Raw genomic sequence first — 26,045 nt, 5'->3', positions numbered from 1 at the left:
ATTCTTAAATTTCTCAAACCAACCTTTGCTGGCCTTAAATTCACCAATATGAGCACTAGCTCCAGGCATTTTTTCCTGTTCACCTGGGTGTTAGTCGACTGGTGTGGGTCACATTCTGGGGGACAAGATTAAGGACCCCAAAGGAAATACAGTGGACCCCCGCATACAGATTTTAATCCGTGCAAGAGGGCTCATTGGTATGCGAAATAATCGGTATGCGAATGAATTTTCCCCATAAGAAATAATGGAAATCAAATTAATCCGTGCAAGACACCCAAAAGTATGAAAAAAAAATTTTTTACCACGTGAAATATACATTTTCCTACACACAAAGAGAAGGATACATGCACAATAGTAGAGTAGTACATGCACAGTATATATTGTGCATGTACTAGTCTACTAAATGAAGAATAAATGACACTTACCTTTATTGAAGATGCAGCAATGACTGATGAGACACTGTGTCCTGGGAGTGCCTTTTCCTCCTGAGTACTGTAGGTCCTGTTTGGTATTTTCTTCCAGAACATGCCTTATCACACTGTGTATGTCACTACGATTCTTAAATCTCTCAAACCAACCTTTGCTGGCTTTAAATTCACCAATATGAGCACTAGTTCCAGGCATTTTTCCCTGTTCACCTGGGTGTTAGTCGACTGGTGTGGGTTGCATCCTGGGAGACAAGATTAAGGACCCCAATGGAAATAAGTTAGACAGTCTTCGATGACACTGACTTTTTTGGGTTATCCTGGGTGGCAAATCCTCTGGGGTTAATTGTTTCTTGGTATTCTCAATAAGCCACACCAACAACAGTGCTACAGCAGCAGCAGCAGCAGCTGACAGTGCTACAGCAGCAGCAGACGATGCTACAGCAGCAGCAGCAGCAGCAGCTGACAGTGCTACAGCAGCAGCAGACGATGCTACAGCAGCAGCAGACGATGTTACAGCAGCAGCAGACGATGCTACAGCAGCAGCAGACGATGCTACAGCAGCAGCAGACGATGCTACAGCAGCAGCAGACGATGCTGCAGCAGCAGCTGACAGTGCAGCAGCAGCAGCTGTACCACCAATAGTAGCGATGGTTGATTGGGGTTTATTATACAACCTGGCCAGCTCGGAGACACGCACTCCACTTTCATACTTATCAATGATCTTTTTCTTCATCTCTATAGTAATTCTCACCCTTATTGCTGTAGGGTTGGCACTAGAAGCTTTCTTGGGGCCCATGGTCACTTATTTTCCAGATAAAATCACCAAAAACACTGTAATAATACGAAATGTTACGATTGTATGCTTGGATGCTACCGCGGAGGCTGGCTAGTAAACAATGCCACCGGCAGAACATGCGAGGCTGGCTAAGGCGCACATTGGACGCGTCTCGGACGAACAGCGGTGAGCAGGTTTTTAAGCTGTATGCGAGGCAAAATTTTTGCGATTAAAGCAAGCGGTATGCGGATTAATCGTTATGTGATGCCAACGGTATGCGGGGGTCCACTGTAAGTCAGACAGTCCTCGATGATGCACTGACTTTCTTGGGTTATCCTGGGTGCCTAACCCTCTGGGGTTGTTTCTCGGTATTCTCGATAAGCCACACCAACAATAGTCTCTCCACATCTTTGAGTAGTACAGCTGACCGTGGTGCAGCAGCAGCTGACAGTGGTGCAGCAGCAGCTGACAGTGGTGCAGCAACAGCTGACGGTGGTGCAGCAACAGCTTATGGTAGTACAGCAGCAGCTGATCATAGTACAATAGTATTTTGAGAGTATTTCTCACCCTTTTTAGCACTTGAAGCTTTCTTGGGGCCCATGGTGGCTTATTTAGCAGTTACAAGCACTAAAAACACTGGAATACAAAATATATTGCAGGTACACTTGGAATTGACCGCAATGGCTTGTAAACATTGGCACACTGGCTATACACGGAGTCCTGGAGTGGCTGGGCCCACTCAGGCCGCATGCCGTTGGATGAGTTTTCTGTCGTTGGTAGAGCCAATTTTTTGATGCCAAAGAGCCCCGTTAGATGAATTTGCCGTTACTTGATGCCACCGTTGGGCGGGGTTCCACTGTACATCAGATTAGTAAACCAATAATCTGCCCAGGTGTATGAAATGTATCTGCATATCTTCTCCAAAGTCTTCCATCTTGTAGGTATAAAAATGAATGCAAGAATAGCTAGAATGGCTCTTGAATTCTATCTCGCATTGCTGATGTTTGGAATTTTCTGTAAGTTAATCAAAGGAAAGTGCCCTTTTTCTTCAAAGAATCTAAACACTCATGTTAGATGGTATAAAAACTTCCTATCATCTCTCCATCCTGATTTATGGAGGATCTCTTCTGTTTCATTAACAAACTGTGCCTTTAGTTCTTCATAATTCTTCACCAGTTGGAATACAAATGGATATTCAATGTTTGGAGAACTGGTTTTAGCAGCAAGATTTTCATCCATTACTAAACAGAGAATCTTATCCAGAATGTGATGCTGACAACTGAGAAATTGTGGTTTGCTAATCCCCTTCTCTGAGAACATTCGTTGCAGTTTGACAACAGTTCCACTCTTTCTTCCCTGTGTTAAAGTTTGTTGCATCAGCAGTGATCATCTTTATTGCATTCCTTAAGTTGTATTCATCAATAACTTTTGCCATTCCTTCAGCAATAGTTTCAGCCTTGCCATCTTTCAAATGCAGTGCCTCCAGTTTTACTTCAGTTCTTTCATTTTTAACCCTTTGACTGTTTCAGGCCCCTCTCTGAAACTGTCATTCTATGTCGCTCAATTTTTGAAAAAAAAAAAAAAAAATTATTTTTTCTTATGAAATGATAGAGAATATTTTCCCGATGGTAATGACACCAAAAGTTCGAAATTTGGTCGAAAACTCGTGGAATTATGCTCCCGCGAAGTTAGCGGTCTCGGCGACATATGCGTATCGGCAATTTCGCCGACTTTGAGCCCTATTTTCAGCCAATTCCATTGTTCCAGTTGACCAAACTCATAGCTATTTCTTTAGAACTCCATTTTATCTATCAGCTGAGTACAAGAAACCTCCCATTTACTAATTTGGACTACCCAATATGGTGGTCAGAAATTGGCAATTTGGCCAATTTCACGCAAACTAAAAAAGATGCCAATTTCAAAATAGGGTCCAGAATAAACAAGGTAGACATTTGTGGCACTAAAATAACATATGCTCTGTTCATTAGTCACATCTCTAGGCTCCTCTTATATTATTATTGCTTTCTATTTTGATTTTTTATTCATACAAAAAAATACAAAATCTACTGTTATGCAGACGACTGCATTATTGTAAAAATGGTATAAATAATATCAGTGCACTAGTGAAAGAATATTAGACTCCCCAGTTGACGTGTATTGGACGTGTGGTGTGATTTATTTACTCTTGAACATTGGTAAAAATCGAACATTTCCGCTACTTTGAGCTCAGTTTCAAGGTCGTTTTCATCGTAAAAGTAATGAAAATCATCTCTATTTCTGTAATATGTGTTCCATTTTATCACCTAAGACCATGAAAACGCGAATACAACGATAAATACTATACGAAAATACACCTCAAAGTCGGCGTTTTATTCCAAAAAAATGATCAGAGTTTTTTTTTTCTCATTACGCAATGTGTGCTGCAGGATTTTTTTTATGTGGTGCACACTGACCACACAGACCCATTCTCTCACATGTGGGCCTACCAGCTTTCTCCCGCTTGATTTGAAGCCGCTAGAATTATTGAGTATATATACGTCAGAAACATTGGCTCGTAAGACGTATTTATACGTCGAAAACAGTCAAAGGGTTAAGTACCAATACCCGACTCATTTTTCTCAATGCGCTTTCCATCGAAATGTAAAGACCATTAGTACTTTCCGGAGTTGCTATTTATGAGTAGTAACGCAGATAGTATATGGTGATTCATAGTTTTTATTTAGGGGTGATCTTTTTTGAAAACAGAGGAATTAGGGACTTTTTCACTGTTTTTTAAACAAAAGTTCATCGATTTATGACACAGGTGTTTTATTCGGGGAAAAAAAGTAAAATCAATCAATCAATCAATATATCTCTATCTCTCTATTTCTCTCTCTCTCTCTCTCTCTCTCTCAAGTGACCCCTCCCTTTTCGTCGATCTCCGATATCGCCGATTTCCGTTTTCGTCGATTTTATCTGTTTTCATCAATCGTACAGAATCTGTCCAGTGCCCAGTGCACACACACAGCTGCCTCTCTCAGGCAGTGTAGCATTGTTTCTCGGTGAGTGAACATAGATAAGTGCAGGACAGCCATAGATTTAATTAGGTCTAAGGGAGGGGTCATGATCATATGTAGAATTTTGATAGAAGTGGGCAATGAATGGATGTCTAGGGAAACTGGTGTAAACTGCTGGCTAGTCAGGTACTGCAAAGAACTTGCAACCACATTCATTGACAATTGGGACAATTTCTATGTCAAACATGATATGTATAAAGGGATGGGGTACATCTCTATGGAGCAGGGGTGGTAGCATTAGCCAACTGTCAATGGGGCCATTACTGAGTTATTTTGGGATTTAAACTGATTAAAGATAGTGGTATGGGTGTGTGGGGAAAACAAATGGTTGCAGCAAGAGGGATGAAAGCAGCAAAAATTGCCAGGATACCTCAGGGATATGTACAAAACACACTATTTCTATAAAATGGAATATAATATACAGTGAACCCTCAATCAACAATGGCATCGTCTAATGATAAAATCGCCTAACGATGCGTTTGAGCATAAAAATTTTGGCCCAACCAACAACGAAAAACTTGACTAACAACATTTGTCCTGAATGCGTTCACGTGTCCGTCTGGCCTGAGCGCGCCTCAGCTGCCCTGCCTTCAGTTAGTGTGCCATTGTTTACAAGCCAGTGCAGTCGGTTCCATGCATACATTCGGTATATTTTGTATTATTCCAGTGTTTTTAGTGCTTGTAACTGTTAAATAAGCCACCATGGGCCCAAAGAAAGCTTCTAGTGTATGTATAATGTTTATATGCTATGTAACGTGTTTCTTATATAATTTTGAAGAAAATATCATAGATGGATTAATGAAAATGTCTACATTAACATAAAATAAGACATTTAATGTGCCCAAGAGAGATTATTATTACGTAGTACATATTACTATGGCATCATGAGTAGAGAGAGACTTAGTGGTTTTAATGTGTACCTGCACGCCAGCACAGTGTGAAAATATATTTAGGTACAGGTACACACAAGCATAATTATCAGAGTACGTGCATATAAAATACGCAATAACTTTAAAACACAAAATTTTGGAAAGTTTCCAGACATAATAGATGTGCTCACGGTGAATGTAAATAAACCGGGCAGTGGAGCAGTGGAGAACAACATGATGTTCAATGGTGATAAGCTCCAGCTGCTTAGGTACAGAAAAAATGAAGAACTCAAAAGGAGCACTATATACAAAACTCAAGAGGGTCACCAAATAGAACGTAAGGAACACGTAAAAGACCTAGGAATAATTATGTCAGCGAACCTTTCTTTTAAAGACCATAACAAGACAAAGATCACGACATCCAGGAAGGTGACGGGGTGGGTATTGAGAACTTTCAAAACAAGGGAAATAATGCCGATGGTGACACTCCTCAAATCACTAGTGCTCCCTCACTCAGAATATTGCCCGGTTCAAGGCAGGAGAAATATCGGAGCTGGAACAAATACAGAGATCGTTTACGGCTCACATTAAGCCAGTAAAGCACCTAAACTACTGGGAATGCCTGTAAGTCTTGAACATGTACTCATAGGAGCAGAGGAGAGAGAGGTACATGATGATATATACCAGGAAGGTACTCGAGGGCTTGGTCCCAAATCTGCACACTGCCATAACAACATAATGGAGTGAGAGATATGGGACGAAGTGTAAAATAAACCCAGTGATGAGCAGGAGTGCGATGGAGACAATAAGGGAACACTATCAACATCCGGAGTCCCAGAATTTTCAACATCTTACCAGAAGATATCAGAAACACTGCTGGAACAAGTGTAGAAGCCTTCAAGAGGAAACTGGACAAGTATCTTCACCAGGTACCAGATCAACCAGGCTGTGATGGATATGTGGGGCAGCGGGCCTCCAGCAGCAACAGCCTGGTTGACCAGGCATGCACCAGACGAGCCTGGCCCATGGCTGGGCACAGAGAGTAGATAAACTCTCGAAACTCTTCAAAGGTATATCAAAGGTATCAAAGGGGCTCGCAATATTTGAAAGACTGGTTGCCGTATAGCAAATTTTGGTCACAATTTGAAATCACCGTATTAGCGGAACACCGTAAGGCGGAACCCTATTGTGTGTGTGATATATATATATGTATATATAGTGGACCCTCGCCTAATGATGGCATCACATAACGTTAAATCCGCCTAGCGATACATTTTAACGCAAAAATTTTGCCTCGCCTAGCGCTAAAAAATTTGCTCAACACGATTCATCCGAGGTGCGTCCACGTGCGGCCTGAGCCAGCCTCACTTGTTCCATGGGTGGCAGTGTTTACAAGCCAGCCTCCGCGGTCACATCCAAGCATACAATCGGAACATTTCATATTATCACAGCCTTTTTAGTGATTTCACCTGCAAAATAAGTGACCATGGGCCCCAAGAAAGCTTCTAGTGTCAACCCTGTGGTAAAAACTGTGAGAAATACTATCGTACCACAGTCAGCTGCTGCTGCACCACCGTCAGCTGTTGCTGGACCAGTCAGCTGTTGCTGCACCACAGCTGCTGCTGCACCACAGTCAGCTGCTGCTGCACCTCAGTCAGCTGTTGCTGCACCTCAGTCAGCTGTTGCTGCACCTCAGTCAGCTGTTGCTGCACTACAGTCAGCTGCTGCACTACAGTCAGCTGCTGCTGCACTACAGTCAGCTGCTGCTGCACCACCGTCATCTGTTGCTGGACCAGTCAGCTGTTGCTGCACCACAGCTGCTGCTACACCACAGTCAGCTGCTGCTGCTGCACCTCGGTCAGCTATTGCTGCACTACAGTCAGCTGCTGCTGCACCACAGCTGCTGTTGCTGCACCATGGTCAGCTGTTGCTGCACCACAGCTGTTGCTGCACCACAGTCAGCTGCTGCTGCACCTCGGTCAGCTGTTGCTGCACCTCGGTCAGCTGTTGCTGCACCACAGACAGCTGCTGCTGCACCACAGTCAGCTGCTGCTGCACCACAGTCAGCTGCTGCTGCACCACAGACAGCTGCTGCTGCACCTCGATCAGCTGTTGCTGCATTAGTCAGCTGCTGCTGCTGCACCATGGTCAGCTGTTGCTGCACCACAGTCAGCTGTTGGTTGCTGCACCACCATCAGCTGTATTACTCGAAGATGTGGAGTGTGTGTTGTTGGTATGGCTTAACATGAAACAATTACCGAGAAACGATTAACCCCAGAGGGTTAGCCACCCAGGATAACCCAAGAAAGTCAGTACATCATCGAGGACTGTCTAACTTATTTCCATTGGGGTCCTTAATCTTGTCCCCCAGGATGCGACCCACAACAGTTGACTAACACCCAGGTGAACAGGAAAAAATGCCTGGAACTAGTGCTCATATTGGTGAGGTTAGTGGGGAGGATGTGGAAGAGTTCGTGGAGGAGGACAATGAAGAACTAACCACTGATGAGCTGCTAGATCATCTTCAACAGCAAGAGGCCAGACCTGAGGAAACTGCTTCGGAGGAGGGGTAGAGAGAAACTGAAGAAGTTGCCTACTTCAAAGATTAAGGAAATGTGTGCAATGTGGCTTAAGGTGCTAACCTTTTTTGATGAAAATCACCCTGACACAGCTATTGCAAGCCGTGCTGGTGACTATTACACTGACAATGTTGTGAAACACTTTAGGAAAGTCATAAAGGAACGAGAGGTACAGGCCTCTATGGACAGATATGTTGTGTGACAGAGGTCCAGTGACTCTGAAGTTGGTCCTAGTGGCATTAAAAGAAGGAGGGAAGTAACCCCGGAAAAGGACTTGCTACCTCAAGTCCTAATGGAAGGGGATTCCCCTTCTAAAAACTAAGACCATCCACACTCTCCCCTCCTCCCATCCCATCAATCATCACCAGACCTTCAATAAAGGTAAGTGTCATGTATTGTACATCTCTTCTTCAGTTTGTGTGTATTAAAATTAATATTTCATGTGGTAAATATATTTTTTTTTCATACTTTGGGGTGTCTTGCACAGATTAATTTGATTTCCATTATTTCTTATGGGGAAAATTAATTCGCCTAACGATAATTTCGCCTAACGTTGAGCTCTCAGGAACGGATTAATATCGTTAGGCGAGGGTCCACTGTATGTATGTATGTATGTATGTATGTATGTATGTATATATATATATATATATATATATATATATATATATATATATATATATATATATATATACAGTGGACCCCCGCATAACGATCACCTCCAAATGCGACCAATTATGTAAGTGTATTTAAGTAAGTGCGTTTGTACGTGTATGTTTGGGGGTCTGAAATTGACTAATCTACTTCACAATATTCCTTATGGGAAAAAATTCGGTCAGTACTGGCACCTGAACATACTACTGGAATGAAAAAAGTTCGTTAACCGGGGGTCCACTGTATATATATATATATACACACGTGGACCCCCGCTTAACGATCACCTCCCAATGCGACCAATTATTTAAGTGCGTTTGTACGTGTATGTTTGGGGGTCTGAAATGGACTAATCTACTTCACAATATTCCTTATGGGAACAAATTTGGTCAGTACTGGCACCTGAACATACTTCTGGAATGAAAAAAATATCGTTAACCAGGGGTCCACTGTGTGTGTGTATGTATATGTATGTATGTACGTATATCTATATATATATATATATATATATATATATATATATATATATATATATATATATATATATATATATATATTATATATATATTATATATATATATATATATATACACACATACATACATACATACACACACAGTGGTCCCTCAATAATCGTCCGGCCTGAAAGTCGTCCATTTCAGAAACAGTCCTGTTTTTTCGTCAAAATATTGGCTCGCAAATGGTCTGGTAACTCGCTAATAGTCCTTCGTCCCAGACACGTACTCACGCTCTGAGCCACCTCGGCCTTTCTTTCCCAGCCAGTGTGCCATTGTTTACCAGTGAGCGACGGTCCCCTCTCGTGCTCCAGCGAAATATTTCATAATATTCCATTTATTTTAGTGCTTGCAAGTTATTTAAGTGCTAAATAAGCTACCATGGATCCAAAGAAAGCTCCTAGTGCCAAGCCTTTGGTAAAGAAGGTGAGAAATATGATTGAATTTAAGAAAAACATCATTGAACAATATGATAGTGGCGTACGTGTGGGTGAACTGGCCAGGATGTATAACAAATCCCGTACAACCATATCTTCCATCATAGCCAAGAAAAAGGAAATCAAGGATGCTGTTGTTGCAAAGGGGGTAAATATGCTGACAAAAATGAGATCACCAGTACTCGAAGATATTATTAGTGTGAATAAATGAGAAACAATTAGCAGGAGATAGTCTTATGACGTCGCTTATTTGTGAAAAGGCTAGGCAGTTGCATGACGATTTGGTAAAGAAATTGCCTGCAACTAGTGGTGATGTGAGTGAATTTAAGGCTAGCAAAGTTTTAAAGAGACGCCAGAAACAGAGCTCTCTGGACAGTTTTTTTTGCGAGACAGGACTCCAGTGACTCTCAAAGTGGTCCTAGTGGCATTAAAAAACAGAGAAGAGAAGTAACCCCAGAAAAGCAATTGGTACCCGAGGTGTTGATGGAAGGGGATTCCCCTTCCAAACAGTAAATCATCCAATCTGTCTCCTTCTCCAGTCTTCCATACACAAAGAAGAATCGCCAATAAAGGTAAGTGTTATTCTGTTAATGTTTAATTCATCATGTGCCACTGTATTGTTTATGTACTACATCTATATTTCATGTAAAAAAATTTTTGGTTTTAATACTTCTGGGTGTCAGGAACGGATTAATTGAATTTACATTATTTCTTATGGGGAAAATTGATTCGTAAATCGTTCATTTCGATAATAGTCCCACTTCAAGGAACGCATTATGGACGATTATTGAGGGACCACTGTGTGTGTGTATATATATATATATATATATATATATATATATATATATATATATATATATATATATATATCTCAGTAGTAGTACCAGTTACCAGTAACCAGTGTACCAGTAGATGACTCACTACCAACCGTCTCTGCGTGAATCACTGACTGTATTCACATTGCTGCTGACCACAGCAGTATTTCAAACACCCCCTCACATATGGGTACTGTGAGCAGTCAGTCTTACGAGTGAGAGCAAGGAGGCAGGTCACGGCTGTTTGGCGCTTCCCACACTATCCGTAATATACGTACTACCAGCCTACGTGAGTATTTCTTTACCCTATCCACGTGTTCGAACCCCACATGATAAATGGTAGCAAGCGTCACCGAGCTCTCAGTAGTAGTACCAGTTACCAGTAACCAGTGTACCAGTAGATGACTCACTATCAACCGTCTCTGCGTGAATCACTGACTGTATTCATATTGCTGCTGACCACAGCAGTATTTCAAACACCCTCTCACATATGGGTACTGTGGGCAGTCAGTCTTACGAGTGAGAGCAAGGAGGCAGGTCACGGCTGTTTGGCGCTTCCCACACTATCCGTAATATACGTACTACCAGCCTACGTGAGTATTTCTTTACCCTATCCACGTGTTCGAACCCCACATGATATATATGTGTGTGTGTGTGTATATATATATATATATATATATATATATATATATATATATATATATATATATATATATATATATATATATATATATATATATATATATATATATATATATACGTATATATATATATATATATACAGTGGACCCCCGCATAACGAATACCTCCGAATGCGACCAATTATGTAAGTGTATTTATGTAAGTGCGTTTGTACTTGTATGTTTGGGGGTCTGAAATGGACTAATCTACTTCACAATATTCCTTATGGGAATAAATTCGATCAGTACTGGCACCTGAACATACTTATGGAGTGAAAAAATATCGTTAACCGGGGGTCCACTATGTGTATATATATATATATATATATATATATATATATATACGTATATATAATGTGTGTGTGTGTGTGTGTGTGTGTGTGTGTATATATACAGGAAGGCCCCACTTATACGGCGGGTTAGGTTCCAGGCTACCGCCGTAAAGCGGAAATCGCCGTAAAGTGGAACACCCTTTTTTTCCACTTATAAATGCATACAAACACTAGATAACAAGTTTACACTAACATATATTAAGTTAGCAATAGAACCAGGCATCAAAAAACAATAAAAAGGTACAATACACACATAGTGCACTCATTACTTACCTTAAAATATTTATAGTCTTAATCTAGGGTGAGACAAGTAGTATTTATTGTAAGAAATCAAGTGTGGTATGTATTGTAATAGCCTCACCAGGCCACCCCACCCACACATACTATTCTATGATATTTAAGCATCCCAGAGCGATAAAATGTATATACAGTTCACTCATTACTTACCTTAAAATATTTGTAGTCTTAATGTAGGGTCAGGAGTAAGTAAATGAGATAAAACGAATAAATGAGAGAGAAAGAATGAGTACATGAGAGGGGGCAGGCGCAGTTATGTAAACAAACCAGGGGAAGGTAAGTTTTGTAAACAAACGAAATGTACACGTCTGGTTTGTGTACAAGTTACATTGTGTACAGGTTGTCTCTACATTGATACGGTAGAATTAATAAAGAAGAACACTCCCATTCTCATGTAACATCATTTTGAGAAGAAATGAAGCTCTGAGTGAAGGCAATGGAAATAAGTCACACTGACTTTTTTGGGTTATCCTAGGTTCTCTACACGTATGTTGTTATGTATGATAATCTATGTAACTGTATTTGTGTATACCTGAATAAACTTACTTACATACATACGAAAGGAATAATTTTCTACAGTTACCCCCAGTAACACATTTACTCTTATGTTAGATTAGAGAAAATGTTATTCTTGCCGTCACTTGTACAAGTTATGTGGCTCCCACATCTTATATTTATGTTTATTTATTCTATTGTGGGGTGTATTTATCATCTTTTTATGTTATGTATCGTGTTTATTATATAATTTTGAAAAAAATATCATGGATGGATTAATGAAAATGTGTATATTACCGTAATATACGACATTTAATGAGACTCAGTATTGTTATTATCACCACTTGTGCAAGTCGTCTGCTACGACATCTCACATTTGTTTATTTATTCTACTGTGGGGTGTATTTATCTTATTTATATGTTATGCATCGTGTTTATTATATAATTTTGAAAAAAATATCATGGATGGATTAATGAAAATGTGTATATTACCGTAATATACGACATTTAATGAGACTCAGTATTGTTATTATCACCACTTGTGCAAGTCGTCTGCTACGACATCTCACATTTGTTTATTTATTCTACTGTGGGGTGTATTTATCTTATTTATATGTTATGCATCGTGTTTATTATATAATTTTGAAAAAAATATCATGGATGGATTAATGAAAATGTGTATATTACCGTAATATACGACATTTAATGAGACTCAGTATTGTTATTATCACCACTTGTGCAAGTCGTCTGCTCACATCTCACATTTGTTTATTTATTCTACTGTGGGGTGTATTTATCTTATTTATATGTTATGCATCGTGTTTATTATATAATTTTGAAAAAAATATCATGGATGGATTAATGAAAATGTGTATATTAACGTAATATACGACATTTAAATGACTCGATGTATGTAAGTTTATTTAGGTACAGGTATACATAAGTATAATTATCAGAGTATATATAAAATATGAAATAACTTTTAAAAACATTTGAAATTTTGGAGTTTCCAGACAAAATGGAGAGACTTAGTGCTTACTGAGCTCATGGAGAATGTAAACAAACAGGGTGGGGCACGGTGACCGTATTAGAAAGTCAGGTGGGGGGAGCCGTATAGTGAGTTTTGGTCATAATTTGAAATGTCCGTATTAGCGGAACGCCGTAAAGCGGAACGCCGTAAAGCGGGGCCCTCCTGTATATATATATATATATATATATATATATATATATATATATATATATATATATATATATATATATATATATATATATATATATATATATATATATATTATACATATATATATATATATATATATATATATATATGTATATATATATATATATATATATATATATATTTATATTTATATTTATTATCACACTGACCGATTCCCACCAAGGCAGGGTGGCCCGAAAAAGAAAAACTTTCACCATCATTCACTCCATCACTGTCTTGCCAGAAGGGTGCTTTACACTACAGTTTTTAAACTGCAACATTAACACCCCTCCTTCAGAGTGCAGGCACTGTACTTCCCATCTCCAGGACTCAAGTCCGGCCTGCCGGTTTCCCTGAACCCCTTCATAAATGTTACTTTGCTCACACTCCAACAGCACGTCAAGTATTAAAAACCATTTGTCTCCATTCACTCCTATCAAACACGCTCACGCATACCTGCTGAAAGTCCAAGCCCCTCGCACACAAAACCTCCTTTACCCCCTCTCTCCAATCTTTCCTAGGCCGACCCCTACCCCGCCTTCCTTCCACTACAGACTGATACACTCTTGAAGTCATTCTGTTTCGCTCCATTCTCTCTACATGTCCGAACCACCTCAACAACCCTTCCTCAGCCCTCTGGACAACAGTTTTGGTAATCCCGCACCTCCTCCTAACTTCCAAACTACGAATTCTCTGCATTATATTCACACTACACATTGCCCTCAGACATGACATCTCCACTGCCTCCAGCCTTCTCCTCGCTGCAACATTCATCACCCATGCTTCACACCCATATAAGAGCGTTGGTAAAACTATACTCTCATACATTCCCCTCTTTGCCTCCAAAGACAAAGTTCTTTATCTCCACAGACCCCTAAGTGCACCACTCACCCTTTTCCCCTCATCAATTCTGTGATTTACCTCATCCTTCATAAACCCATCTGCCGACACGTCCACTCCTAAATATCTGAATGCATTCACCTCTGCCATACTCTTCCCCTGCAATCTGATATCAGTCTTTTGTCACCTAATCTTTTTCTTTTCCTCATAACCTTACTCTTTCCTATATTCACTTTTAATTTTCTTCTTTTACATACCCTACCAAATTCATCCACCAACCTCTGCAACTTCTCTTCAGAATCTTCCAAAAGCACCGAGTCATCAGCAAAGAGCAACTGTGACAACTCCCACTTTGTGTTTGATTCTTTATCTTTTAACTCCACACCTCTTGCCAAGACCCTAGCATTCACTTCTCTTACAACCACATTTATAAATATATTGAACAACCACGTTGACATCACACATCCTTGGCTAAGGCCTACTTTTACTGGGAAATAATCTCCCTCTCTCCTACATACTCTAACCTGAGCCTAACTATCCTCGTAAAAACTCTTCACTGCTTTCAGTAACCTACCTCCTATACCATACACCTTCAACATCTGCCACATTGCCCCCCTATCCACCCTGTCATATGCCTTTTCTAAATCCATAAATGCCACAAAAACCTCTTTACCCCTATCTAAATACTGTTCACCTATATGTTTCATTGTAAACACTTACTTATGTTGCTATTTATTCCCTCATCAATGTTGTTTATGTACATACATATATGTATTGTGAAATACAAAGTGACCAGTGATCACAACTGTGGAACACCACTTGTGATGCATCCCATTTCGATTTCTCCCCATTTGTGCAGACTCCGTTGCTCTTCAATCAATGCTTCAACTCATGTGTGTCTACTTTTCTTAACAATATTCTGTGTGGAAATCCATCAGAGGCCTTACTGAAATCTATCAACACAGTATCATATTGATTACCGTGATCACCTGAAATACCTTAGTGTAGAAGATTAGTAAATTCGTAAGGAAGGAACGCCTCTTTGTAAAACCGTATTGAAATTTATTGATAATTTGCCTTTCAAGGTGACTTTGAACAGTCATATGCTTGTAAGTGCTGTTCATTAGTTTATTAGCTATTGAAACAATGGGGTCCAGTCAATGGAGCCATTATGTGATTAAGACTACTGGGTATGGGGTGCATAAAACTATTAGATTAGCTAATTCTTTTCCAATTTTTCCTTGTACACACATAATGCACTATTACTCAATGATCACAATTGTGGAAGTCTTTTTGCAAAGATTTTTATACACTACTTTTGTATTTTGTTTGTCTTCCAGTGCATCCAAGACCATATACCCATATCTCCCACTTGTGATTCTGCATCTAGTACATAATCTTCCTTCTTTAAACCACGGGTGACCCCCATGGCCTGGGATGACCCAGTGGCCTGGCAGGCAACCCCATGGCCTGGGGTGACCTTGTGGCCTGGCTGGAAAAGCTCTCGCTTCACACACACAGGGGGCCCGGGCTCAATTCCCGGTGGGGTAGAAACATTTTTATGCGTTTCCTTACACCTGTCGTCCTGTTCACTTAGCAGCAAGTAAGTACCTGGGTGTTAGTTGACTGGTGTGGATCACATCCTGGGGGACAAGATTGAGGACCCCAATGGAAATAAGAGACAGTCCTTGATGACGCACTGCCTTTCTTGGGTTATCCTGGGTATCTAACCCTGCAGGGTTAAAAATCTGAAAAAAATCTTATCTTAAAGATTTTTATAAGAACATAAGACGGAAGGAGCACTGCAACAGGCCTACTGGCCCATTCTAAGCAAGTCCAATCCTCACTCACACATGTAATTGTCTAACCTATTTTTAAAGCTACACAGAGTATTCGTTTCATTGATGCTGCTTGGGAGTTTGTTCCACTCATCCAGAACTTTGTTATCAAACCAATGCTTTCCTATAAACTTTCTAAATCTAAATTTTTCCAACTTGAACCCATTCCTCTAAGTCCTGTTTTGGTTAGATATTTGTAGAACATTTACATCCTCCTAATTTCTGTGTGTTTCTGGAGAGTACAGTTTCAGTGCCCTCAGTCTGTCTACCCCCTTTTTAAAGACTTCTGTTAATTAAAAGAGATCAACTTTGTCATCCTTCTCTGTACATTTTCCAGCACATTTATATCCATTTTGTAATACAGGCCCACCATCTGGCAATTAGTTATCCAGTTCCATCAGCTATCTGGCACTAATTTTGGCTAGCATAATTTCAAATTTCATTATTATACTAACTCAAATTTCATCATTATACTGACTCAGAAATTGTGCAGATGGTTGTAAATCCACAGCAGCAAGCCAGTGGAGGAGAAAGCAGTGAAAATGAGGAAGATGTACCAGAAAGAGTCTCTATTGATAGGTTAATTAAGTGTATTCTAACCTAACCACTCTGTAATCCAGCAAACTCACTAATCCAGCACACTACAGGTTCCACTGAAGCCAGATCAGTGATGGCTGACCTGTACAGTGACCAGAACTGTGCAGTATACTCTAAACGAGGCCTAACCAACAAGATATAAAGTTGAAGAATAACCTGATCACTCCTGTTGTTTATACTTCTTGAAACGAAGCCAAGAATTATATTAGCTTTATTTCAAATGCTTAGGCACTGTTGTCTTGACTTTTGATTGCTGCTAACCAGAACTAACAAATCTTTTTTGTAATCAATGGGATTAAGGTTACATTATTTAGTTGATAAGTGTCATCATTATTTTCTTTACCAAGGTTTAGAATTTGGCATGTCTACAATAAACTGCATCTCCCACTTCTACGACCATTGCATAAGTCTTTTCAGATCTTTCTGTAGTGTTCTAGTGTTATCATCATAATTAATTTGATGACCTATTTTGATGTCATCTGCAAACTTGCTTATGTCATTATTTATTCATTCGGCTATGTCATTTCTTTATATTGTGAACAAAGACCTCAACACTGACCCTTGTGGAACACCATTTCTGATGTGCCCTCACTCTTCTTTCCTCGGCAATTTCACATGTGGGACTCTATCAAAGGCCTTACTGAAGTCCATATACAGTGGACCCCCAACTTACAATGGCCTCAACCTATGATAAAACCGACTTAAGATGCTTGTCAGTGTAAAAATTTGACCCTGACCCCAAGTTGAAAAACTCGACTTACATCATTCGTCCTGAACGCAGCCGTCTGGTCTGTCTGGCCTGAGCGCCTCAGCTGAGCTAGTGTGACATTGTTTACAAGCCAGGGTGGACGGTTGCACACATATATTTGACAAATTTTGTATTATTCCAGTGTTTTTAGTGCTTGTAACTGCTAAATAAGCCACCATGGGCCCAAAGAAAGCTTCTAGTGCTAACCCTGTGGTAAAAAGGGTAAGAAATACTATCCTACCACAGTCAGCTGCTGCTGCACCACGATCAGCTGTACTACTCGAAGATGTGGAGAGACTATTGTTGGTGTGGCTTATCGAGAATACCGAGAAACAATTACCCCCAGAGGGTTAGCCACCCAGGATAACCCAAGGAAGTCAGTGTGTCATCGAGGACTGTCTAACTTATTTCCATTGGGGTCCTTAATATTGTCCCCCAGGATGCGACCCACACCAATCGACTAACACCCAGGTGAACAGGAAAAAATGCCTGGAACTAGTGCTCATATTGGTGAATTTAAGGCCAGCAAAGGTTGGTTTGAGAGATTTAAGAATTGTAGTGGCATACAGTGTGATAAGGCCTGTTCTGGAAGAAAATGCCAAACAGGACCTACATTACTCAGGAGGAAAAGGCACTCCCAGGACACAGTTTCTCATCACTCACCTCCACATCAACAAAAATAAGTGCCATTTATTCTTCATTTAGTACACTAGTACATGCACAATATATATTGTGCACATATCCTTCTTTTTGTGTGTAGGAAAATGTATATTTCATGTGTTAAAATTTTTTTTTTTCATACTTTTGGGTGTGTTGAACGGATTAATTTGATTTCCATTATTTCTCATGTGGAAAATTAATTCGACTTACAATAATTTCATCTTACGATGTGCTCTCTGGAACGGATTAATATCGTAAGTTCGGGGTCCACTGTACATGGTATCATATTCATTACCATGAAAAAAGCACTTCCAGGACACAAGTCTATGAAGGACAGGGTTACTTTAACCCTTTGACTGTTTCCGACGTATAAATACGTCTTATGAGCCAATGTTTCTGACGTATTTATACGCACAAATTCTAGCGGCTTCAAATCGAGCGCCAAAGGCCTGGTAGGCCTACATGGGAGAGAATGGGTCTCAGTGGTCGGTGTGCACCCTGTGAAAAAAATCTGGGACCTAGCGGTGCATTGTGGGAACGCCATGTTGTCAGTCCATTTTCACCATGCCTCTCGGTAAGAAGTTCCTCACTCCTCGGCGGATTGGAGGTCTTTTGTTCCCAAGTGATAGCTCTAACAGCGATGAAAGTGTCAGTGACAGTGAATTCAAGGGTTTTCAAGTGAGTGTTACCGAAAAAAGTGCCCAGGATAACGTAAATAGTGACGAAAACCCAGATGACCCACAACCTTCGACCTCTGGTGCTGTGCCGGCTTGTTCACGTTCACGTTCGCCTGTACCAGGACGAAAGAGGAAACTATTTGGTCGTGTACAACACCCTGATGATAGCAGTGATAGTGATAGTGATAGTGATTTCAAGGTCATTGAAAGCAGTTCTAGTGACAGTGAGAGTGAATATTCCCCAGTGAAGCGCCAGTATGTACGACGTAGCATGTGGTCTGGTAGTGTTTCATATGTTGTTCCAAGGGGAAGGAGAAACTTTGGGAGCACATCCCGTGGCCCAACACCACGACCTGATAGTGAAGATGACGATATTGTAACGATGGGTATGAATGGTGACAGTGAGGGAGGAGGCAGTGGTGGTGATAGTGAGGGTGGCACGGCCCATGTGGCACCATCACCGGGCCACGCTACTAGCCACGCGGCTGACTCAGCAGAACAACCAGCCTCGCCCTACCCCACACTGCCACAACCTGCACCACCACAACCTGCACAGCCACAACCACGGTACAATATCCAGACCCCACCAGCAGACCGCATCTGGGATTGGCAGGACGGTGACGAGTTTGTTCCCAGTCCCCATGACTTTGATGAAACACAAAGTGGAATAAAGCCATCTTGTCCACTTGGGAACAATGCCAGTGAACTGGACTGCTTTGAGTTATTTTTCGATGAACCCCTGATGGACATCATTGTCAGGGAAACAAATACATACTGTGATTACACCATGGCAAATACAATTCTCTCACCAAAATCACGGCTACACAAGTGGAAGGAGACAACTGTGGCAGAGATGTACCTGTTTTTTGCCACAATAATGCTTATGCCACATGTGTATAAGCACACTGTCACCACATACTGGACAACAGATCGCCTGATTTCAACTCCAGGTTTTAGTGACATTATAGGTGTCAATCGTTTCCTGATACTGTTGCGTATGTTACACTTTTCAGACAAAACCAGGCCTGACAGAAGCGACAGGTTATATAAGATAAGAAATGTGTTTATGTACCTGAAACAAAAGTGCTGCATGTATTTTTATCCCTTCAGGAAGCTTGTTATTGATGAGTCCTTGATTTTATTCAAAGGAAGACTCTCATTCAAGCAATATATACCAAGCAAGAGGAAACGCTTTGGTATAAAGCTATTTGTACTGTGTGATTGCAGAAGTGGTCTTGTTTTAGATATTATTGTGTACACTGGCAGTAATACTTTGAGAGATACCATGAAGTTATTGGGTATCTCTGGTGATGTGGTTCGAACAATGATGGAACCATATCTTGGTAAGGGGCATATGTTATTTACTGATAACTGGTACACAAGCCCCTTACTCAGTGATTTCTTGCGAGTGAACTTGACAGACGTGTGTGGCACAGTGCGTGGTAATCGCAAACATATGCCAAGGTTCGACGCTGGCACTCGCAGAGGTGAGGTGCAAGCCTTTGCTGCCAATGACATCATGGCATTTCGGTGGCATGACAAACGTGATGTCACATTGTTGACATCAGTTCACACAAACGAAATGGTACCCAGTGGCAGGGACAACAGAGAGACCAATGAACCCATTCTAAAGCCTGCAGCTGTCATGGACTACAACCTCAATATGCGCTTAGTGGACAAATGTGACATGCAGATTGGGTTTGCAGACTGTGTACGCAAGAGTTATAAGTGGTATATCAAACTTTTTTTCCATCTTGTTGATATCTCTATGCTAAATGCTTATAACATATACAAGTTGAAGACCAACAAAACACCAAAATATGGTGAATTTTGCCTGTCAGTAATCAGACAAATAATTGCAAAGTACAAAGGAGCAACTCCTGCAATAGACCAGCGCCCACAGACGTCATCTCGTATGAGGCCTGGTGATCACTACCCCATACAACTGCCTCCTACTACTGCCAAGAAAAATGCTCAGAAGAGGTGTTATGTATGTATGCATACCACAAAACGCCCACAAATACGCAGAGACACTCGTTTTATGTGTGAGGAGTGTGAAGTGCCCCTCTGCATATACCCATGTTTCAAAGAGTTCCACAAGCTGCAGCAGTTCTAGGAACGTGGTTAGTGAATAATTACCTCCTTGGAAACAAATTAGACCTTAAGTGCCTCCTGGTACTAGACAATGCTCCTGCTCATCCTTCAGACTTGCCAATAGTAATAAACATTGTTTTGTATTGTTTGTTTGTGTAAACAAAGTGTATACACAAACTAATAGTGATAAAGTTTGTTCTGTTATTGTGTTGTAAATAATGAGTGTATATTTGAACAATGCACCTTACATTGGTCTCACAGGCCACATAAGTTACCTGGAAAAGAAAAATATTGAAAAATGCAAGAAACCTTTGAATTAGAGTAAATAAAAGAATACCGGGTGGGCGGCAGTCGCCGCTGTTGCCGTACGCACGTCAATTTCTGCAAACTTTGCGGCTCTATATCTCGGTAAGTACTGATGGCAAAAATTTTTTTTTAGGCTTAAAACACTAGTAAAAATATTCCTAACATTTTCATAAGAAAAAATAATTTTTTTTTTCGAATATTTGGCGACATAGAATGACAGTTTCAGAGAGGGGCCTGAAACAGTCAAAGGGTTAATGTTGTGTAGTAATGCTTGTAGGGATTGCAGAGTGAAGCCTCTACTCATGTATCACTCTGAAACTCCCAGTGTGTTCAGGAAAAACAATGTCATAAGGTTAATATGTGTGTGATGTGGAGGGCAAACAGTAAGGCATCAGTCACTAGGGACATTTTCTATGACTGGTTTTACCATGTGTTTGGCCCCACTGTGAATAATTACCTCCTTGGAAACAAATTAGACCTTAAGTGCCTCCTGGTACTAGACAATGCTCCTGCTCATCCTTCAGACTTGCCAGAGCGAATTTTGGGGGAGTTGAGTTTTGTTAAAGTTTTTGCCTCCTAATACCACTCCTCTCCTCCAGCCCATGGACCAGCAGGTCATTTCAAATTTCAAAAAACTGTACACCAAAGCAATGTTTCAAAAGTGCTTTGAAGTGGCCTTAGACACTCAATTGACCCAAAGAGTTTTTTTTTTAAAGATCACTTTAGTATCCTCAATTGTATAAACCTTATAAGTAAGGCTTGGGAGGGAGTGACTAACGGGACCTTGAACTCTGCTTGGAGGAAATTGTGGCCAAAATGTGTAGAGGAGAGGGATTTTGAAGGGTTTGGGGCTAACCCTCAGGAGCCTATGCCAGTTGTGTAATCTACTGTGGCATTGGGGAAGTCCTTGGGGTTGGAGGTTAGTGGGGAGGATGTGGAAGAGTTGGTGGAGGACAACGATGAAGAACTAACCACTGGTGAGCTGCAAGAACATCTGCAACAGCAAGAGGCCACAACTGAGGAAACTGCTTCAGAGGAGGGGAGAGAGAAATTGAGGAAGTTGTCTTCTTCAATGATTAAGGAAATGTGTACAATGTGATCAAAGGTGCAAACCTTTATGGAGGAAAATCACCCTGACAGCTATTGCAAGCCGTGCTGGTGACTTTTACATTGAGAATGTTGTAAACCACTTTATGAAAGTCTTAAAGGAACGCAAGGTACAGAGGTCTATGGACAAATTTTTGGTGTGACAGATGTTGTGGAGAAATTTTCTCCAGGAGGGGGTATCAGCCCCCTTTAGCCCCTTTCAGCCCTGAGGGGCCCAGCCCTCTCAGGAGGGGCAAGCATCTTGTTTACTGCTACAGTGAGTAATTGATCACAGATGCCGTACGAGTATGCGACGTGGTCAAGTGACTGCCGCTCCTTGCAGTGTTGCAGAGTGTATTTTAATAAGAGATAGTGCATCTCTTACTTTAGCAGGACAATTAAGGAAAATCCTGCTCCCACTTTATTACCATGGTAAAGATAGTGGACATTGTTGTCTATGCTTAAGACAGCAAGAATCAAACATTCTGCTTTGCTTAATCGAGGAAGTGGCATGGAAGCAAAAGTACTAGGTCAGCTTTCTTTTTGTGCTAAGGGAGTGACGGCATGGGGTGCTGTGGCATCTTCAGATTACTTTTGACTTTACTGAGAGTGACACTGACGCCAGGATAACCAACAAAGAACGATCTGTGCGTTAGTGTGAACAAAGTATCTCATAAAACACAATAAACACTTAAGAGAAGTGTGATCAGCTTCTTTAGTGATAAGATTGTGAACAATAAAGACAAATCTTGTGGAACATAGTGTACCAGTGTGTGTATTCCTAGACTATGGAAGACGTGGACATCCAAGGACACTTCAGCTTCTATCAAGTCACCGATATCTGTCGAAGGCGTGAAGAACACCATAGCTCACGCTACAAGAGCAAGGTAGGTTACGAATTTCTTGTAGTATGGGGGACTGTGCAGTTCTTGAGTCGCAAGGAGTTTGTAATCAACCTATAGTCGGCAGTAAGGTGCGGACTTTTGAGTCCAAACAAGTACGTAATTTATCAGCAATCAGTGAATGAAATATGCTGACATAACACCCCCTAGGGGTAATTTATAATCTTACAAATTATAATCTTTACACCCCGTTGAGAGATGACTTCGACAGCTTCTCAAGACCTCGTCTGCAGGGGCGGCTGTGCAGGCGATGAGTTGTCTTTCTAAGTTAAGTACAAACTCTTTAAACTTAACTGGTAATGCCATTTCTCAACAGATGTCCAGTGACACTCAAGTTGTTCCCAGTGGCATTAAAAGAAGATGGGAAGTAACCCCGGAAAAGGACTTGCTACCTAAAGTCCTTATGGAAGGGGATTCCCCTTCCAAAAATTAATACACTTCCATCTCCTCTCCTCCCATCTCATCACACATCACTACATCTTCAATAAAGGTAAGTGTCATTTATTCTTCATTTAGTACAGTACGTATATTGTGCATGTATCCTTTTCGTGTGTAGGAAAATGTATATTTCTAGAATAATAAAATATTGACAGTGATGAAAGACAGTTGGTGGTAGTACACAGGTTTGTGTTGTTGGTAGTACATAGGTTAGTAATGTTGGTAGTGAGGCAACGACCCACAACTCAGCCACCCACTGCCATTATGTCACTGTTCAGTGTGATTATTATGGCTAATATGTTGATAAATAATTTCCACAATAGAACTGTTATGGAAATATTGTGATAAGTGTGTAATGTTAACAATTCTGTTATGTGAATGAAGTACAAAATGACTACCCTCATTTTATACCTAAGGGGTATTAGCAAACAGAACCCTAGATGTCTTCAGTAGGGAAATGGATACATTCCAAATCTCATTTTAATGTAGGTACTGTGTCTTAGTCAGGACACGGTCCTACAATAAAATGAGATTTTGTTCAGATTTTTAACTCTGAAGGTTAGTCATCGAGAATAACCCAATAAAGTCAGTGTGTCATCGGAGACTCATTTCCATTGGGGTTCTTTAATCTTGTACCCCAGGATGTGACAACAGTTGGCTAACAGTCAAGTACTTTCTTACTATTAAGTGAACAGGGGCAATAGGTGCAAAGAAACATGCCCAACTTTCCACCATGCCGGGGATTGATCCCCATCTCTCAGTGAGAGCTGAGGATGCTACCAACCAAGTCACTGCATGTGGCCAGCGCCAACAGTCTGGTTCATCAGGCCAACGAGGCTTAATCTGGAAGGGTTATGACACCCGGAAACATTCGAGTAATGACAGTGACGCTTTTAGTGGATACTGAAGCAGCAATTGAAAGTCACGGATTACTAACAACAAACTGCAATATGCCCATTCTATATTTTTTGGGTAATGTTACCAAATCATACTTAAAAAATTATGTTACCTCCATCCAAACTGCGATTGTTGGGGTACAGGAAAGCTAAATCTTAAGCTCTTATTCCAGATTACGTGTAAATATTATAGATAAAATTGGTAATTGGCGCCCTCCAGCAACAGGCAACTACCAAAACAAATTAATAACTCTCTATCTCCCTTTACTCTTTCAGAAGCGCGATTTAATATTCCTAGTGACGAGAAGAGCTCAAGAAAATAGAAGTGGCGACGTAATTTGACTGCATAAGCCCTTCATACCAAAGAAAGATGTTATTTATACATGGAATACGGAAGGGTGGCAGCCATCTTGAAATCAGATGCCCCTGGCCCCATTCATTTCCAATATAATTTTTCCCTTTGGGAGGAATTCCTTAAGATACTAAAATGAATGTAGGAGAAACGAGAGTGTAAAATGGTGCTAGTAACTGGCTTACCGCATGAAGAGCAGTGAGACCATCCACATTAGCTGTGTCTATATCGGCTCCCTTCTCCAAGAGACGAAGCACTTCTTGCTTGTCCCCTGCAGCACAAGCTGCTAAAAAGATGCAGCCATCACTGAAATTCACTTTCTGAGTCCTATTGTTTTCTAGCACTTCATGTTTATTGGTTTCACTCTCCTGCCAACGCCTTAACTGCTCGGCCCTTTTAAATAGGGACGAGGTTGAGCGGTTATCAACGGCCATAGCGGCCTCGGTCACACACCATGGGACTCTCACCGTGTACTGGCGGGCGGTGGACGGCACCCAGGCCATAGTGTGAGACTCGTTCCTCACTTGCCCCTCCCCCAGGGCTAGTGTCAGAGCTTCCCTTACCCTCACCCTACCCTCCCCCCCTCTAACATATATAAAGAGCCTCCATCTCCCACCCCTTCTTACAACCCCACTATATACTCAACCTCCCTCATCCACCCCTTCTTACCTTTCACTAAATACTAAGCGTTTTTTACCCACCCCTTCTTACACTCCACTGTATACTGAGCCTGTCTCAAAGGCCCCAATGGAAATAGTCACTTTGACTTTTTTGGGGTTATCCTAGGTAATTTACATATATGTTACTATGTATGATAATTTGTATAACTGTATTTATGTACACGTATCTAAATTAAACTTACTAACCACCCCTTCTTAGCCCCTCCATTATATACAGAGTCTACCCCACTCCATTATAAAAACTGTATCATCCTAAGACGAAACTATTCCCATTAATTGATAAACTAATTGTCAATTTTTTAAATGTTTTGAACTACTTCACTTTTGTAAATCTAGTTAATCACTACAGCGACCTCACTTTAATACCAGTATGATCCATAACCTGTGTCAATATAGAGTTAGAATAGTATTAGACTGCCTGAAATGCCTAGGCCTACCTAGGCATACTAGTGGCCTTTGTAATAAATAATTTATAATATGCAATAATATTTTTTATGTAAACCCTACATTGTAATATCAATAGCGTTACCTGGAATTTACCTGGAGAGGATTTCGGGGGTCAACGCCCCCGCGGCCCGGTCTGAGACCAGGTCTCATGGTGGATCAGGGTCTGATCAACTAAGCTGTTACTGTTGGTATATGATATGACACCAGTTGGTCCATCTGCTATCCCTGTTATGCAAGAAGTGTCATGTCTATGGCACATTCAACAGAATCAGAAGAATCAAGTGTCAGCTTGACACATGTGCAACTCTTCCGAAGAGTTGCACATGTGTCTAATTT

General features: G+C 40.8%; 1 protein-coding gene across 10 annotated transcripts in view; it reads right to left on the bottom strand.

Annotated features, from left to right (window-relative positions):
• Positions 1–25,094, bottom strand: part of Mbs (Myosin binding subunit) — a 582,822-nt gene extending 557,728 nt beyond the window's left edge. For all 10 annotated transcript variants that reach the window (XM_070094697.1, XM_070094699.1, XM_070094698.1 and 7 more), the window contains exon 1: positions 24,768–25,094. In XM_070094697.1, the coding sequence (XP_069950798.1) occupies positions 24,768–25,085 (318 nt within the window). In that variant the 5' untranslated portion in view covers positions 25,086–25,094. The remainder of the gene's footprint in view (positions 1–24,767) is intronic.
• Positions 25,095–26,045: the final 951 nt, after the last annotated feature.

The sequence above is a fragment of the Cherax quadricarinatus genome, chromosome 47 (assembly GCF_038502225.1).
Source record: "Cherax quadricarinatus isolate ZL_2023a chromosome 47, ASM3850222v1, whole genome shotgun sequence".
Lineage (NCBI taxonomy): Eukaryota > Metazoa > Arthropoda > Malacostraca > Decapoda > Parastacidae > Cherax > Cherax quadricarinatus.
Note: the sequence above shows the minus strand (reverse complement) of the source record. Positions and strands in the feature narration are given on the sequence as shown.